This window comes from Phaseolus vulgaris, chromosome 11, assembly GCF_000499845.2.
Source record: "Phaseolus vulgaris cultivar G19833 chromosome 11, P. vulgaris v2.0, whole genome shotgun sequence".
In the NCBI taxonomy this organism is placed as follows: Eukaryota; Viridiplantae; Streptophyta; class Magnoliopsida; order Fabales; family Fabaceae; genus Phaseolus; species Phaseolus vulgaris.
This window is the reverse complement of record NC_023749.2, coordinates 52,763,812-52,783,107: the sequence shown is the minus strand read 5'-3', so window position 1 is coordinate 52,783,107 and position 19,296 is coordinate 52,763,812. Positions and strand designations below refer to the sequence as shown.

At 29.6% G+C, this 19,296-nt stretch overlaps 3 protein-coding genes across 3 annotated transcripts; 2 read left to right on the top strand and 1 right to left on the bottom strand.

The window, feature by feature from the left end:
* Window positions 1-809: 809 nt before the first annotated feature.
* On the top strand, window positions 810-4,646 carry LOC137828271 (annexin D3). The gene is made up of 6 exons (XM_068634765.1): window positions 810-997; window positions 1,414-1,559; window positions 2,044-2,271; window positions 2,866-3,078; window positions 3,294-3,383; window positions 4,146-4,646. Exons 1-6 carry the CDS (start codon window positions 922-924, stop codon window positions 4,356-4,358), a joined length of 966 nt encoding a protein of 321 aa, XP_068490866.1. The 5' UTR covers window positions 810-921; the 3' UTR covers window positions 4,359-4,646.
* Window positions 4,647-9,224: 4,578 nt separating this feature from the next.
* LOC137810026 (proline-rich extensin-like protein EPR1) lies at window positions 9,225-18,944 on the top strand. The gene is made up of 6 exons (XM_068611143.1): window positions 9,225-9,394; window positions 11,156-12,031; window positions 14,081-14,170; window positions 15,569-15,958; window positions 17,650-17,799; window positions 17,973-18,944. Exons 1-6 carry the CDS (start codon window positions 9,286-9,288, stop codon window positions 18,740-18,742), a joined length of 2,385 nt encoding a protein of 794 aa, XP_068467244.1. The 5' UTR covers window positions 9,225-9,285; the 3' UTR covers window positions 18,743-18,944.
* On the bottom strand, window positions 15,426-16,512 carry LOC137813791 (proline-rich protein 4-like). The gene is made up of 2 exons (XM_068616258.1): window positions 16,350-16,512; window positions 15,426-16,159 (listed from the first exon to the last, which is right to left on the bottom strand). Exons 1-2 carry the CDS (start codon window positions 16,444-16,446, stop codon window positions 15,558-15,560), a joined length of 699 nt encoding a protein of 232 aa, XP_068472359.1. The 5' UTR covers window positions 16,447-16,512; the 3' UTR covers window positions 15,426-15,557.
* Window positions 18,945-19,296: the final 352 nt, after the last annotated feature.

Genomic DNA, 19,296 nt, shown 5'->3' with positions numbered 1-19,296 from the left:
AAAAACTAACAATCATTTTACATTCAGAAATATTCATTCTAATCATTTTCATATTACAAGTACTTAAATAGTCTAGAGTTTAGATAAAAAACGAAAACCAATTTCATATAATAACACTGAAAAATTATCTAAGAGATAGACTAAACAACTACTAGAATGAATATTTCAAAGATAAGTTAGAATAAACATTTCAAAGATAAGTTAGAAAAAAAAAACCTTATTTCATATCATATTAAAATTTAATTATTAATTTTATAATTAAAAACCGATCAAAATATGAAATATTTAAAAAAAGACATTTTTTTGTATAAACTTCTGTCATTTTCAAAATAATGGAAATAAAAAAAAGTTATATTTTTATGTCAACTTCATATGTCAACTTGTAGGTTTATTTATTTTAATCCATATAATTTATATTTTCCTTTTTTATTTACTTTAAAATTGAAAAAATATTTTATAAAAAAATAAATTAATAAAACATGATTTTTAATATATTTAATAGTAGCATGTTTTATTATAACATTTGTCGAAAGCGAATTCTTAATAATGAAACATCATAAAACGCCACTTAGAAAGTAAGTAACATATGTCGTAATTAAAACAAATTGTTCAGTTTCTCGGGTCCAAAAAATAAATAAGTGAAAATTATAGTGTACTATTCAGCAATTCAAGAGAATGAAGGTGCGCAATGCAATTTCATAAACACAAAGGACTTTAAATGGAATTCCCCAAGTTGAAAAACTGAGCAATGGCAGGGGCAAAATGGTAAATCAGAAGGCTTGTCGAAATCTTAATTTTAGCGAGCTCTGAGGAGGGAACAACATCTGAAACATTCAAAAACACGTGTGAACTGTTTCTTTTAACGTGGATTTGTATTTGTTAGCACTGAAAAAAACTCACATTCACTGCTGTAGGGAAATAATGGCTTCATTGAAACTGCCAGAGGTTGTTCCTTCTCCCACCCAAGACAGTGAAAGACTGAGAAAGGCTTTCCAAGGTTCCTCTCTATCTTTGTCTCAATACATAAAAAAAAACATGTCTTAAAGGTGAAGAAATTTGACAAAACTGAATCCTGTCATGATCTAGGTGATGCCAGAATTTAGGAAGCAGAATTGTGTTAAAAAACCTGAATTTTTGTAGTTCTTAATTTCTGGGCTGATGGGTTTTCCACAGACATGATTCTGTCTGCAATTGTGTAGGTTCTTTGGTTTTTTATCGTCCCAATGGAGTGGAATGTTTGAGTTTATGACAAAGTTTTATGCTTTCTTAGTATTGGTGGGAATTTGGTTGATGGGACATTTCTATGCTTTTGCATGTTATTTAGTCCTATTTTTTTCTTGGTTTATGGTAAATTTGTGTGAGTTATTTTATGGCATTAGACGGGTTATGATGATAATGGAAAATTTGATGCAGGATTTGGGACAGATGAGAGAGAACTGATACTGGTATTGGGACACAGGAATGCTCAACAAAGGAAGGAAATTGCAGAAACTTATAAGCAGCTTTACAATGAATCTCTGTTTGATCGTCTCAATTCAGAATTGTCTGGTGATTTTAGAGTATGTCATGGTTGCTGCACTTTGTTGGCTTTCTGTTTTCTTTTGCTTTTAAGAAAATAGTTCTTCATCATAATGTTTTTTTGGCATATGTGATAGAATTCAGCTGAAATATTGGGTCTGTTTGGATGGCTGAAAATATTGGATTGCATTTTTTACTTTGTAGATTTCTTGATTACCTGAATGAATGCCTTTTCATTGCTTCAGATTTTTCTGTTGTAAATGAGCTTAAGTTCACATAAGCTTTTTGTATGCTGTCATAGATGTTCTGAAGAGAGAAGATGCAATATATGATTCAATCTTACAATAATTTAGACATGATAATGATATTTGCACTAAAAATGTTATAGGGCTTTTGGCACATTTTTCCATTTGTCCATGGATAAAGTTCACTGCATTGTTGAACTTCAATCATGTTCCCAAATCATGCCATTTTTTAAGCAATCATGTGATCTATGACTCACTCTTGTGATGCATGACATGACAGAATGCTATTATTCTCTGGACCTATGATCCTCCAGAAAGGCACGCAAGACTAGCAAAAGATGCACTGAAAACTAATAAAAAGGGGACTAAACACCTTCAGGTTCTGGTTGAAATAACATGTGCATCAACTCCTAACCATTTGGTGGCTGTGAGGCAGGCTTATTGCTCTCTCTTTGATTCTTCACTCGAGGAGGACATTGTTGCCAGTGTTGCTCCACCTCTCAAAAAGGTAAGAACATGGAAGTTTTGTAGACATACAGAACAAAAACATTTACCTGAGTTTGTCTTCTCAGGCTCAAGTGTGCCTCTAGAAAGAAGTAGCTACTTGTCAGGTAAATGTGCAAAAAATGTTCTGTAATTCTTAGACAAGTGATTTAAGGCTCAAGGTTTCTTGTGTTTAACCTCATCTAAGTAGATGATTATGAAAAAGGGAAAGGTTTTTTTATAATAACAGAAAATAAAACAAGAGTGAAAAAGATATATGACAGAAGAACTTGGTCAACTCATTTTTAAGGGATGTTTCTTATATTGAGTTATGATGTGAGGAAGAAGCAAAAATATGAATGAAGTTTCAAACTCTAGTTTTTATGCAGTTTTCTTTGTGGGTTCCATGCTGTCTGAACATGGTTCAAATCTGAAAGCTAAGGTTTGAATTGTCAGTGTAATAATCAGAATTCCATTTTCTTAAGAATATGAACTCTTTCAAAAAGCTGCTAGAGTCAGAATGTAATGTTGCATTAATGACTCATTATCACATTTAATTTCCAATTTGTTCTATGGTTTGTTTCCTCTGGAAAGTGATCTGCATGATAATGTTTTACAGCTTTTAGTGAGCCTGGTAAGCTCATATAGATATGATAAAGTTGCTGTAAATTTGGAGGTTGCAAAGTCAGAGGCATCAAAACTGCATGAAGCCATCAACAGCAAAAATTTAGATGATGATCATATTGTGTGGACAGTTAGCACCAGGAATATTTTCCAGCTCCGGGAAACTTTTGCATGCTACCACAACCTCTACGGAACTACATTGGAACAGGTTTTGCTTTAAAATTTTAGGTTCTTGTATAAGATTTTAATTTTGATCCACTAACATTGCAACTGATTTATCTTTTTCATTGTTGAAACAAGTAATTTTTTCACCTTAAGTGAAAAGCATTAGTTACTACAATGACTTGACAATATCATGGATCAGATTTCCACTCACATGATTATTTTATGCATCCATAAGGAGTTTGGATATTTTCTTGACAGGGTATAAAAAGTTGTGGTAATGGTGATTTGGAAACTCTCTTACAGCTGGTAATATTGTGTATAGACTGCCCTGAGAAACATTTTGCAAAGGTAAATGCTAATTTCTTCTTCTGAAGCAGTGACTTGTTAAATTAGTTATTAAGAAGTGAACTTTAAGCCTAACTCAACCTCATACAATTGCTCTGATACCTTATTATAAAATAGAATAGAGATGAACAAAAGAGTAAAAGGAAGGCAAAAGATATGATGATGAATATCCCTTCTATTATTCCACTGAAATCAAGACAAATAGTCTGAATATATACAAGCAGTACACTCATTAAAGAGAGAAAAAATCAATCAATAAATACTAGAATCATAATAGACCAAGACAAAGAAAAAGTTATTCAACTCTACATAGAAACAATTAAGAATTAGAAATGACACTTAATATTAACATCCTTCTATAACTCTTGTATTTATATCCTTTAATATTAGTACATTATTATCTGTAAACTTCAAATGCTAAAGCTTTACCACAAAAGGGTGTCAATTCATTAGAATCTACTGATCAAGTACCTTCTTGTCATGATGTACTTAAAAAAATCAGAACAATGCCACCAAACAGATACTACCTATATTTTTTGCTGAGCCACTTTCCATTGGCAGTGTTTAATTTTCAAAGCCAAGTTCATGTTTATCTGTAATCTGAACAATGCTTGCTGCATAGATATTCAGTGACTTCTGATATTGTTAGACAATTATTTTCCAGCTGCATCAAGACTTTATTCTATAACTATATTCATTTTGAGAATACTGAAAAGCAGCAATTGATTCTAATGTATTTGTTTTTGGTTTTTATGCACCTAAAAGGTTATAAGAGATTCTATTGTTGGTTTTGGAACCGATGAAGATTCACTCAACAGAGCTATCGTAACTCGAGCCGAGGTTGACCTGTTGAAAGTCAGATTCGAATATCCTAACATGTTCAAGTCCAATCTTGATGATGATGTTATAGGGGATACCTCAGGGGACTACAAAGATTTTTTGATGACTTTGTTAGGCAGAGGTCCAGAAGGAGAGTGATACATTATAACCACCAACAAGCACCTCTCTCATGGTATTCTAGGATTGCTTGTAATCTGCATTTTATGGTCTAGACTCTGTACTCTTTGTTGATCTTTTGTTTCCAAAGGATCAGAATTCAAGCTTGGAACTAAAAACAATTTATTGGTTATTCTGAGTTGATTATGTGTATATTAATTGTAGTTTGATGTCTTACAAGAAAACTGAAAGAACTTGATGTATAGTGAATAAGATAGCAGTTGTTATCTTTGTTGCAGTCATATTTATAACATCATTTTGTGCATGTAACCCCATGAGTTGAGGTAATGGTTAGACATATTTCTTTCTGCTAGAATCCTTACTCCTAGCATTGACAATCATTGTTCATATATAAGTATTTTAAAGTGTAAAAATTGTTTAAGTCTCATAGTTAATAAATCATTTTCTCTAAGCAAAATTGGACTTTTCATTCCAATAAAAAAATTCAATCCATTAAAGACTAGAAAAAACTTAACACACGAGGAACAACTATTTCAATTAACACATCCTTAACATTGATACTTTTAGTTATAAATTAAACATACAAATAACAAACAAACATTCTATTCATACTAATGTTCTTCTTTAGATTTCTCTTAATAGGTGGAACAAATGCTTTAATTATTGTGGAAAATCAAATTTAGAATTTTTCACATTTTTTTTGAAGACAATGATTGTGCTAAGTTTGCTAACTTAAGTTTTATTTATAGGAAACAATTTTATTGGTATAATAGGTTTCTAACTAGTATATTCTTATAATTCTTTATTAATAAGTATAGATTAACTAAGTATCATTTTTCTTAGATTTTATTATATGAGTTTTGGCCTAATCTCTTATATTTGCTTGTATTTTTTTTTTAGTAATACTTTTTGCATGTAGTGGTAGATGATGGTTGAAACTTGAACTCTTAACCTAATTCACATATCAAATTTCATAGTGATATTAAAAAATAAAAAATTGTGGGCTTTCTTCACTTTTTCAATCTAATAAGCTTTTACATTGATTTAACTCATCATGATAAACGAGCACAGAAATATCTAGTGAAGAGATAAAAAAACAGATCAAATTACAATTGATACAAATCTTGAATAAGTCTTAAAATGCAGTCACCAAAAGTAATGGCTTTATCAAAGCTTCACAATACTTGAACTTTGACATTGTAATTAAATCATTAAATGTATGTAAAATATAAATTAAATACATAAAGTTATAGTTTTTCCCTGACACAAGTTTCTCTTATTCTACTATAACAAAGAGTAACCCATTTTGCGGTTATATTACCGTCTTGCCCTCAAGAGTTATATATAAAATTAGTGACAAATACAAGTTAGATACATTTATTAATTACTTAAAGTTTTAATTATTTAATATTGATATATAAAATTAATTACAACAGTGATGCACAATGGGTTGCTTTGAGGGCCGAAGAAGAAAGGCCCATGGCTGAGTCTGTAGCTAAGGAATCTACTAGCCACAAGTGCGAAAATCCGAAGGTGTTTCTTCTTGCACCCCAACAATTTTCTCCCTGCACCCTATTACTTTTGGAAAAAACTATTTTACTTTTTTTAAAAATGACTTACAAATTATTTTTTCTGGAATGTTTCTGAAACATACTTTTCAGGACACATTTTATGAATTTCGAATTTATCATTTTGGAAGTCAAAAAAATATGTTTCGGAAAATATATTTTGGAATGGTTGTTTTTACTCTAGATTTTCTATTCCTGAAACAATTTTGCTTACAGAAAATCCCTATCTCGGCATGATCCAAAACTGTCAAGGATAATTTGGGTATTTAGAAGAATGTAAGATGCAGGAAGAAAAATGTAGAGGTGCAGGAAGAAACACCCAAATCTAAAAGTCTACGGCCCAATGGGTAAAGCAAGCCTATAAATAGCATATTTTGGATAAAGAGTTTTCTTTTTGCACCCATAACTTCTATTCGCATGCCCATAAATTCAAGAATACCCAAATTACCTTTCTTCTATTATATAGCAATGAAGTAGGCACATCATTGTTGGTATTGCTGAGGTGGGGGTGGAGGTGTTAAGAATTAGATTTTGATACACTATTTGAGTTGAAGTGAAGATCATTAAATGTGAAGGTAAGTAGTTATTTGAGTTTAGTTTTTTTTTATTATAAAGAGCTAGAATCGTTTGAGGAGAATATTCAAACTGTATAAGATTGACTTTTTCTTTAAAAGATTATCAAATTTTGATAACGAAAATCAAATGGTGATCTAATTATAAAATATTATTCGACACTAAATTACTAAGAACTAAGATATATATAAATGATAAGTAAATACATAAGTATTTTATTGAAATGAGTATTTTCTAAAATTATATTTATAGAATTTTGGATGTACTAAATAGATAAGTGATTTACACCATAATTAAAATAAGTTTTTTAAGATATTATGGAAATATGCAGATGATCAAACTATCACAACTCAACATTTCCTTGTATTAGTGCAACTAGCTTCCACAAAAACTTAAAACTCTTTGAACCCTTCACAACCAAAACATCATGCAGAGCCATTAACTCCTTTTAAATAAATTTATTTATATCAAAACATATACAATAAAGGCATAAACATGGTTAGTTCTAATTCTACACACTTTTGATTCACTCATTTGACTCATATATTCCTTTCTACAATTTTTTTGTAGCTAAAAACCCTTTCTACAATATTTGGGAGGATTAAAGTAGATCTTTTTATTCCTATGTCGATTTCATCCAATTGTTTTTTCAACTCCACCACATTCTTAACCTTAACAAATCTCTATGAATTTGGTTATATAAAATCATGTATTCCTTATTTAGGGAAAAATATTTATTTTTTCTAGTCTTTTTAAAAAATTGGAATATCTAGCTAATTTAATTCATTCAGATAAAAAAATATAAAATATTCAATCAATGGTTCAGAAAATGTGAAATGAATCATAAAGAAAAGCAAAAGAAATTAGTTTTTTTTTTTGATCGGCAAAAGAAATTAGTTATTGTTGGAAATGAAAAAGTGAGTTGGTATTAATTAATAATGGATGAGAAATGCACCTCCCATACAGTTTTTTGTTGAATAAAAGTGATTGAAGAGAGGCAGATGATACATCACTTCCTTCCCAGCCTGGAATTATCACAATCCCACATGCTTCAAACTTTCTTCCTTTTTAGCTACTCACTCTCAAATCTATGTACTTTTTTTACTTCATTTATGTTCATCACTTTCTTCCCACTTTTTCTCCAATCCAACAACTTCTCCATCTTCAACACATTCATGGTGAAGTTATCTTTGTGGAAAAGACCATGTTACATTTATAGGTGAAACAAGTTATTATATCACCTCAGTCAAAACTTGTAAAACTTTTTCTTCTTTTTCTTATGTATTCTTCTTCTTATGTATTGTTCTATAGGGCTATCCTATAGATGTTAGAAACATGATTCTAAGTTGGAATTTGTGATTGTGATTCACACCTTCAAAGAATTCATTTTTTTTAATTAATGCTACACACTTTTTTATACAATTTAACAAACCGACACACACTAATTCATATAGTTAGAAGTTAAAAATATAATATTATGAAATCTAAATCTTTTTGTTTTTAGTACAAAAGTTTGGGACCACAATTTCAAATCATGCTCCAAGGCTAAGATTAATCTCTCTCCATGTATATTCAAATTCATTTATGATATTCTTTTGGGAAAGGTATTATCCCTTTGGTGACTCCCATGTGTCTTTTCAAGGCTTTATTTGAATTGTACAAAAGTGAAAAAAAGAAAAAAAAAGTGAAAACATTATAATTGATTTAATAAATTTTTATATATATCTAAATTAGCTTTTATTAGTAAAATATTAGTAATTAAACCCTAGTTGTTAATTTAAATACCAATTTAAAAACTATTTTATAAATTTTTATTAATAATAAAAACCACTAATAAATTTTAATCTCCAAATTAGTGTCTAATTTAATTAATATAATAATTAATTATTTTTGTCTCTAAATTTGATTATTATTTAATGATTTTAAAATACTATCTAATTTTCAATATTTATTATATTTTATTAAAAATTATTAATACACCAAATAATTAAAAAAACTTATAAAAGGGATAAATTTTTTATTAATTAATAGAGGATCTTATAGTTTTAAATATACCTTTTTGTCATTTTTTAATTAAATTTACTTTTTGTGAAGAAAGTAAATGCTTTTTTCAACTTATAGTCATATTAACATTACTATTTAAGGCACATTAATTCATCACAAAGAATTGTCTTTCATTACCAAGAAAAGAGGTATATCAATGTTTTCTTTTCATGCAAAGAAATTACATTATTGTTAGGATATTTGGCATGTCACAATCCTTCTCCTTGATGCAAAAATATTCTTCTAAAACCCCAAAAATATGAAAAAGCAACCTAATTTATGAGGCTCATTTATTAGAGTGAACACTGATCATACATTCTCAGCTACAAAAACGGTGTTAAACTCTAATCTTTCAACACACTCTCAACCACCAAATAATGCTCACTAACTAAATCAAAAATCTCATAGCAGCACAGTTTATTTTCACACACCAAAATGCAGTTCAATCAATGCACCATGTTGATGATTAGTCTTTGTTGAAACCCTAATTAATTAGTCATCTTTTTAGTAGGGTTTCTTCCTCAACCACATTTTTTCATGATCTTGTCCAAAGAGATAATTAAAGTCAAACCAACAGCATTATGCAGTGTTGTGACTGCATCATGTTAATCACAGATAAGAAAAAAAGCAGTGAAAAAATGATGATCATTTAATGCAGAGTGTGAAACCAAACTAGGTATTATAAATAATGCAGGTATGCAGCAAGTGTAACTCAAGCCTTCACACAAACATTTTTTCCTTTTTCAGCATTGTTGTGTGGCTCAATGAGAATGCATTCCACTCTGCAAAGCGCAGTTTTGCGCTTTGTTCCTTTGTTGCTTGTTATCACCTTCTGCTATGCTGTTACTTCTGCAGCAACAACTCAAGTTTCAGGTTTGTGATTCATAATTTTCAGTAGTTTTTTATCAGAAAAATGATTGAATAACAGAAACCATTAAGGACATAATTTTTAGTAGTAATATTCATCTATACTTCATCACTAAGCATAAGAACAATAATAGTTAACATTGTAACAATTTTGTAATTCATTGTATATTACTAATATCAATTCTTAGTTTTTAATGAATAGTTTTAAATTTTCTGATAATCCTTCTACTTTCTTTCTATGGCAATTGTTAATCAGTATTTGTTTTATCAGTAAAAAAACGAATAAACATACAACATTTAAGAGATGCTTCAAACTTATTAATTAATATTTAAGAGATACTTCAAATTTATTAATTAATATTTACTGGTTAAATAAATTAAAATAAAAAGTTTTTTTTTTATTATTAAAAAGAGTTATATTATTAGTTTATTATCACTGATAAAAAAAATCATTAAATAGAAATTAGTTTTAATTTTAGAGACAAAATATTATTAGTCTCTATATTGACTAAATTAGATATTATTTTAGTGACTAAAAAATGATTCATATTAAAAAAAATGTTAGTATCTAAATTAGTTTCTATTATTGATAAATAGTTTCTAAATTTGTATCTAATTAGCTACCTAAGTTTCAGCAACCAATTATTTATATTCTAAAGTTGATATCTAATTAGATACCAATTTAGAAATTATTTATCAATAATAAAAACTAATTTAGATACTAATAATTTTTTTAGTCTTTTAAATAGTATATAATTTTTTAATATAGAAACTAATTATTTTTTATTTTTAAAAATTGATTTTATTGAATGATTTTTTTGAAATGTATGTTTGTCAATATAATTTATATGGTAGACATTATATATATATATATATAATCTGCATTCTTCAGTCAATGAAAATTAAAATTACTCAATTGTCTTTGACTTATATTATATTAATTATTGTCATGAACCGTTCAATTTAATTTTGCACCGGCATGCATGTGATCATAGAGAAAAACTGGTCCTACGTATACAATTTCTTTTATAACAATTTACAGATTCAATTTTTTTCTCTCTCTTTATCATACTCGATATATTATTTTTCTAGTAATCTTTTTTACTTTGTATTATAAATTTAATCATTCGAAGTTGATGCATTATGTCAAATGAACGAAATCTATATTTTTCATAATTAACAATTAAACATTTACTATTCAATTTCATTTATTTATTGTACACACACAAAATGCTACTACTCAACTTTACCTTATAACAAAAACCCTAGTTTATATATTCTAATTACAACAAATTTATTTACTATTTTATAGACTAAAAAATTATTTGTATATAAAGTAGTTTCTATTATTAATAAAAATTTATAAAATGGTTTATAAATTGGTATCTAAATTAACTACAAAGGTTTTAACTACTAATATTTTAGATTCTAAATTTGTTTCAATTAATCTTTTAAAGACTAATTTAAAATTTAAAGTATTAGTAGTTAAAATCTTGGTAGCTAATGGTTAAATACCAATTTAAAAACTACTTTATAAATTTCTATTAATAATAGAAATTACTTTAGATACCAATAATTTTTTTAGTTTTAAAATAGTTTTTAATTTAACTCAATAATAACTAATTTTTGTGTTTCTAAAATTAGTTATAATTTGATGATTTTGTTGTAGTATCTATTTTCCTTCACTGATATAAAGTTTAAATTGATTATTTTATAGATATTATACTTGTTTATATATCTCATGTTCTCTTACATATTTATTATCAGGGAATGAAGTGAACACAAATGGGATTGCAAGTGAAGAGCTGACAAAAACAAAGCACTATGAAGAGGAAAAGTTTTTTCATCATCATAAACCTCTCTTCAAGAAACCAATTCCATTTATTAAACCTGTTCCAAAACCAATTCCATTTGTAAAACCAATTCCCATTTATAAGCCTTATCCCAAACCAGTTCCAGTTCCGGTTTATAAGCCAATTCCAGTTTATAAGCCAGTTCCGATTTATAAGCCAATTCCAAAGCCAGTTCCAGTTTATAAGCCTGTTCCAATTTATAAGCCAGTTCCAAAGCCAGTTCCTATTTATAAGCCAATTCCAAAACCGGTTCCAGTTTATAAGCCAATTCCAAAACCAGTTCCAGTTTATAAGCCAGTTCCAATTTATAAGCCAATTCCAAAACCGGTTCCTATTTATAAGCCAATTCCAAAACCAGTTCCAGTTTATAAGCCAATTCCAAAGCCAGTTCCAGTTTATAAGCCAATTCCAAAGCCAGTTCCAGTTTATAAGCCAGTTCCAATTTATAAGCCTATTCCAAAACCAGTTCCTATTTATAAGCCTATTCCAAAACCGGTTCCTATTTATAAGCCTATTCCAAAACCGGTTCCAGTATACAAGCCTGTTCCAATTCCAGTGTTTAAGCCTATACCAAAACCAGTACCCTTTTATAAGCCAATTCCTGTTTTTAAGCCAGTTCCAACCCCATTTCCTATTATCAAGCCTATACCAAAACCAGTACCATTTTATAAGCCAATTCCTGTTTTTAAGCCGGTTCCAAAACCATTTCCTATTATCAAGCCTATTCCAAAACCAGTTCCTTTTGTTAAACCTATTCCTATTTTCAAACCTATTCCAAAACCGTTGCCTTGAAACCATAGTGATAATTCTTTTATGCCAAAGCCTTTCTTCAAAAACCCTAATCCTTATAAGTTTGCACTTCACCCCATTTGAGAAGCCACACCCCATATTTGCCAATTCCAATTCCAATTTCTTTAAAACTATCATGGTTAGAAAATGTTTATCCATTCTATTTTCATTATGGTCACGCCTGCTCTAAAAAAATCAATGGCGTTTCTGTAAAAACCCTATCCTTTGCATTGTGTTAGAATATATGCATTTCTCTCAATAATGTTGTATATCAGTTTGTGTATCATTCCAAGAATAGAAATAATATTTCTCTATTTTTGGCTTTAATAATATTTGTATTTTTCCTTTTGATATTTTTTGTGACTCCCTTTTCAGAGCATGGCTACTCCATTACTTTTAAGTTAAACTAACTAGATAAATTATGCTAACTTTTAGGGTTGGGTTAATTTATAACTTCACTCTAATCGTTTCCAAAATATAGAGTAATTAAATGCTTTATTTGTGAAGGTGGAAAAAAAGTAATCTAGGTCAAGTAACGCATAATGAAATCTGTTATCATGCACGTGTTGATCAATGTAATGAAATTAAGGTGTATCTCGAAAATGTAAACTGAAAAAATAATTATAATAATTCATTGTACGATCGAAAATCATTAAATATAAATTAATTTTAAATACTAAAAATTATTGTATTGATTAAATTAGATACTATCAAATATAAACTTTTAACAATCACAAAATTGTGCTTTGGGATATACAAAACAGATAGAAATCTAGAAACATACATTTTATGTATACACATCACACATTTTAGAATTTAGAGAGTGATAAAATGACTAACCTTAACATTGATTCTTAAGTAAATTATTCTTATTGTTTCATTGTTTACCCCTAATAGATGGTCAAATCTCTGGCTTTAAAGTGACTCTACTTTTGTCATACATGCTTTTAACAACCACAAAATAGTGCCTTGAGATATGTGAAATAGATGGAAATGTTACCTTAAAAGAACTAGAAACATCCAATTTATGTATTAAAAACACATTCAAAGACTGAAACAAGTGTGTTGATAAAATAACTAACATTCACATTGACTCTCAAATGGTCATGGTTTCACCACTTATCCCTGAAAGATGGTTAAACTCTATAATTTTAAAGTGACTCTATTTTGGTGATAGAGGCTTTTAACAACAACAAAATAACGCCTTGGGATAGAAATCAAATGGAGCTTATGTTTTGAAAGAATTATGAAGTGGATCAGAGGAATAACTCATTAGTGTATTTTTTTAATTAAAAATTAAAATAAAAAATAATTTAAAATATTAATGATTTGTATTATATTATTGAAATGACTTAAATATATAAAATAAATATACCTTAAATTATTAATACGTACTAATTAACTTCCAATTATTAATAATTAAGAAGTAATTTTATATATGTATTTGGATAATGTGTGATAATTGGGTAGGTGTAAAATCAGTGCATCATGAACAATTAATCCAACATTTTCAACCTTTTTATATCATGGAATTATCTGAAAAACATAATAGAGTTTGGAAAGGAGTGTGGATAGAAATTGTATGGACCATATGGAACCATAGGAATAACATACTTTTCGTTGGATGAAAAGTGCTCATTGAGAATCAAATAGAACCTTATAGTGGGAGACACTACAAGAAAAATCATCAAATAGAAACCAATTTTAGAGACAAAAAATAATTAATTGTTATAGTGACTAAATTAGAGACTATTTTAGAAAATAAAAAAAATTGGTTTCTAAATTAGTTTCTATTATTGTTAAATGGTTTACTAAATTGGTATCTAATTAGCTACCAAGGTTTTTGCTACCAAATTTAGAAACTAAATAGTTGGTAGTTAAAACTTGGTAGTTAATTAGATACCAATTTAGAAACTATTTAACAATAATAGAAACTAATTTAGAAATAAAAAAAAAATTTAGTCTTTAAAATGGTCTTTAATTTAGTCACTATAGCAACTAATTATTTTTTGTTTCTAAAATTAGTTTCTATTTTATGATTTTCTTGTAGTAGTGAGAGGTGAGGTAAAGGGCAGGTGTGATACTTTTAGAGCTAGTGGTGGTTCAGGCTACAAGGACTGCAATTCTAATGAACCATCTGGTATATTATGCAGATGCATCTATGAAGTTGGTGTTGATTCGTGGGGAGTGTTTTGGGCTTATTTGATCCATTTGTTTTGTCTAAAGTCTGAGAGATAGTAGGTAATTTTGGGCAGGAACATGCAGAAGTGGTAATAAGTAGAATTGGTAGGTTTTGTGTCCAATGCGTATTATGAGCTTATTGTCATGAGAGCAATAAGGAAATGTATTAGGATGGTTTGCCAGAAATTCTGCTCCTATTATGATAGTTTTAAATCGTATGAATATCAGCTGACAAATAAATCTGCACTTTTAATCAGGGTGGATGCAAGCTCTGTAGCAGCTCAGAAGGACAGTTACCAAGTATGATGTGATACAAATAATCTTTGAAAAATATTACTTTAACAACTATAAATCAACTCAAGTTTTAGTAAAATATTATGAGTGCTGATATGTTAACAACTTTGTATTGAATTTTAACTCGAAAGTAACATTAGAGCAAATTAGAGTTGTGAACTGATATCTTTCGTTATATAGTCGTCAAAAGTAACATTTTTCAGAGATTATTTCTCCTTCAACTTTTATCAGTTGTAGTCTGAAACAATTCATATTGGGTAATAAATAAACCATAGAAAAAGATTGCAAAAACTGGTCCTATGCTGCTATTTTGCTAGCTTACAAGGAACTTTTTGCCCCATGCAAGTTATCTAATTTGTAGGTTACCAGGTTTGGAGACCAATTGTCTGCTGAGTGATATAAGGAAGAGGGAGGTTTGTAAGTTGTATAGCAGCATAATGTGCTATCTATAAAGCAAACTATTAAAAAGTGAACTTTAAGCCTAACTCAACCCTATAAAACCGGTTCATAAGGTTGAGGTTTGCATTTATTTATATACAATGAAATGTCCTAATCTCTAGTCGATGTGAGATTTCCAACACAAACCATGGAAAGATGTATGCAGTAATGACATTAGATACATTTGAGTATGTTTGCTCTTCCACCTGTTCTATTAACTCTTCTACGATTGGCAAGACTTGTGCCTGCTAATATAATATTGTTTTGCTGATATAAAAAAATTATAACTTGTGAACACCCTTAATTAATTATCATGTATTCTTAATGTAAAAGGCAAATGCCAATTAAAAAAATACTTAACAAAAACAAAGTTCAGTACTGTTTGTTACTTTAATTTTTGTTTTTTATCAGCAATGAATGAAATAAATTAATGTTACTTTAATATGTTATCAATCTTACGGAAGGTAACATTAAGAAGCTCATTAAGGAGAAATGTTGATTACATGTATTCCAATGTAGTACACAAGAAGGGTACAAAAGGATTATGCAATCATTATTGAGGTTGGAATGTGCCCTATCTCTCTATATAAATGTAGTACAATATAGTTATGATTTCATGGAGTAGGAATTGGCTTCAGAATTGGCAATGGTGGTAGAAGTGGCTTCTTGAATTTGGGATCAAGGGGTAGCTTAGGAATAGGCTTTTTGAAGAAATTATTTGGTTTTAAAAACTCCTCTGACTCAACAGTAGGGATGGGCTTTTTCACTGTAAAGGGTTTTGGAATTTCCTTAACAAAAGGAATTGGCTTTGGAATTGGTTTAAGAATAGGAATTGGCTTAACAATGGGAACTAGTTTTGGTACAGGCTTATATACTTTGACAGGGACTGGCTTCACAACAGGAATTATTTTTGGGATTGGCTTAACTATTGGAATTTGCTTGGTTGGGAAAAAACCTTTGAATTTTGCTTCTTCGTTGGGAATTGGCTTTAGAATAGGCTTAACTATGGGAATTGGTTTTGATGTAGGCTTATAAACTGGAAAAGGAAAGGGTTTAACAGTAGGTTTAACTATTGGAATTGGCTTTGGAATAGGTTTAAGAATATGGATTGGTTTTGGAAAAAATCCTTTGAATTTTGCTTCTTCATCATCTCCTTCAATACTTGCTTTTGCAAACTCTTCATTTGAAACCTTCCCATCTGTGTTCACCTCATTCCCTACATCAGAAATGAATAAATATATGCAAGTCAAACACTCATAAATATTTTCTGCTACCTTCTAACAATCATACTGTTTTAATAAATGTAAGAAGGACTAACACAAAAACATATGATGATATTTCCTAAACTATGATCCTATAACAAAATTATTACAATGTCTGTGTTAGTAATAGCATGAGCCATAGACCTGTAATTTGAGTTGTGGCCAAAACAGAAGAAGCATAAGAGAAGGTGGCAAGGAAGAAGAACAGAAGTGCACATTGCAGAGTGAAACCTTTTGTCATTTAGAACACAAGTAATGAAAGCTGAAAAGGAAATATCTGAAGGCTTGAGTAACTCCTTTCTCATATTCTCATTATTTATAATACCTACCTTCAATTGGGACTAACATTGGTCAATATCCTCATTACATGTTTTAAAGTATACTCCGAAATTTTATATTTGGTTCAGGGATTATTATGTGGGTGGTTCCAAATTTGACTTATGTTTAGAGAGGTCAATAGTGTTTAACACCGTTGTTGCTGTTGCTGTGATAATGCATGGATTCTCCCTCCATTGAATGAGCCTCCCAAATTAGGTGCTTCTTTTCTTTGAGTGTTTTGGAGAAGAGAAATGCTGATTGGGAAAAAAGGTATATAGCTAGAAAAATACTAAGTAAGAATCTGTTTTTGTGCAGTTGCAACAATGAAAGTAGAAGCTAAGTGGGAAGGGTTATTCTTTAAAACAAACATGTTGTATGCATTTTAGTGTAAACACAGCGTGGAGGAAGTTCATATCATTTTATGCAAGTAGCATGAAGATCTAAAAATAAAGGTACAGTGATACAAGGAAATTTTGGTTGGAAATGAGTATACCATAGTAGAGCATGAGAAAGATATATAACTCTGTTCACTAGAGTTTTTATAAAAAGTGCTATATATATAGGTATTAAAAATGAAAAGGAAAACTTTTAAAGTTTGAGGAACAGAGAGTTATCACTTTAAAGAGTTTGGAATTAGCTTGTGAATTGGCAATGGTGGTAGAAGTGGTTCCTTGAATTTGGGATGAAGGGATAATACAATGTATGCAGTTGAACTCATTAGTGAGATAAAGTTATTTTTGTTATTGTTTTAAGATGGTTAAAGTATGATATAGCTGAATTTGAGAAACTACAAAATAAGGGAGGCAAAAGTTCTTAAAATAGTGTTATAATTAAAAAAAATTGATTCTTGCTTTGACCCTTTGTATTTGAACCTACCTACCTATGTTTGATGTAGTTTTGAACACCCAAAGGAAAATGAAACATGTTTTCCAGACTCATTTATTGAAGAGAGAATCCATCATTAACACACCAAGAACAGAGGTGTTAAACACTTTTGACCTCTCTAAACAAACATCAACCACCCACATTATGGTGTAATGACTAATCACAAATCAATGCCAAGTTTCTAGGTGCTGATAAAAACAAAAATCCTAAGGTAGGCATTATAAATAATGTGATTATGCAGCAACTTCTGACTCAAACATTCAGACATTTCTCCTTTTAGCTTCCATTAGTGTTTTAACAATGAGAATGTACTGTGCACTCTTCTGCTTCTGGTTTCCCTTGTTGCTCCTTTCCAACTTAGCTTCTGTTTTTGCCACAACTCAAATTTCAGGTTTGTGTTGGTTTCTGTTATTTATAAATGAAAGAGTTATTTATTTGAATAACTACATTTATGAAGGAAACACTATTAGAATGTAATTGTTGTATGATGGGCTAATTTGAGAAATTGACATAATGTAAGAACATCAGTTATTAACTTATACATTTATTGCATTTCTTATGTAGGCAATGAAGTGAACAAGTATGGGAATAATGCAGAAGGCCATGATGAAGAATCAAAATTCAAAGGATTGTTTACTAAACCAATTCCATTTGTTAAACCTATTCTAAAGCCAGTTCCTGTTATTAAACCTATTCCAAAGCCAGTTCCTGTTATTAAACCTATTCTAAAGCCAATTCCTGTTATTAAACCTATTCTAAAACCAATTCCTGTTATCAAACCTATTCTAAAACCAATTCCTGTTATCAAACCTATTCTAAAACCAATTCCTGTTATCAAACCTATTCCAAAGCCAGTTCCTGTTATTAAACCTATTCCTATTCCAGTTTTTAATAAGCCTGTACCAAAATCAATTTCCATTAAGCCCACACCAAAACCAATTCCAGACATAAAGCCAATTCCCAGTGAAGAAGTAAAATTCAAAGGTCTTTTCCCAAAACCTATTCCCAAAATTAAGGCAATACCAAAGGTAATTCCAGTTGTTAAGCCTATTTATATTCCAGTTGTTAAGCCTCTACCAAAGATAGTTCCCATTGTTAAGCCAATTCCTATTCTTAAACCTAAGCTAGTTCCCATTGTTAAGCCAATTCCAATTCTTAAACCTATTCCAAAACCATTTACTGTGAAAAAGCCAGTCCCTACAGTTGAATCTGAAGAACTTTTGAAACCAAAGCCCTTGTTCAAAAAGTATATTCCTAAAATACCATTTCATCACCAATTCAAGAAACCATTTGTAGCACCATTGCCAATTCACAAGCCAATCCCAACTCCTTAAAATGATGAGACTCTACATCTTCAAAAGTATAAGGATATCCCTTCCATTTGTAATGCCTTTATGTAAGAGGCACCATATTTAATTCAACCTCAATCATAGTTTGGATAATCCTTTGGTACCCCTCTTGTGTACTGAATTCCAAATATCCAAATATATATGTACTACATGTTTTTCCTTAATGAAGTTATGTTAAAATAAGAAATGTTAATGTAATTCTTTATTTTTGTTTTTAATTACTATTTCTATTTGACATATTGAAGAGGTGACATTTAATTGTAATTTTGTCGGAATAGACATTACTATTCTTACACTTGACAAATCCTACCAATTTGTGAAGTCATATGTTAAGGGTGATTGTAAGCCTCTAGGACTGGGTCCAAGACTGAGGAGTTATGTGGTGTCATAGGTAGAGTCCGACTCATTTAAGAAAAAATTTTATAGGATAGAAATCAATCTCAAAACAAGATTTGATCAAAGATTAATCATTTAATAGATAAATTTTGTTAATATCTTTTTTACATTCAAGATAGTTTTAATGTAAGGTTAAATTGTTA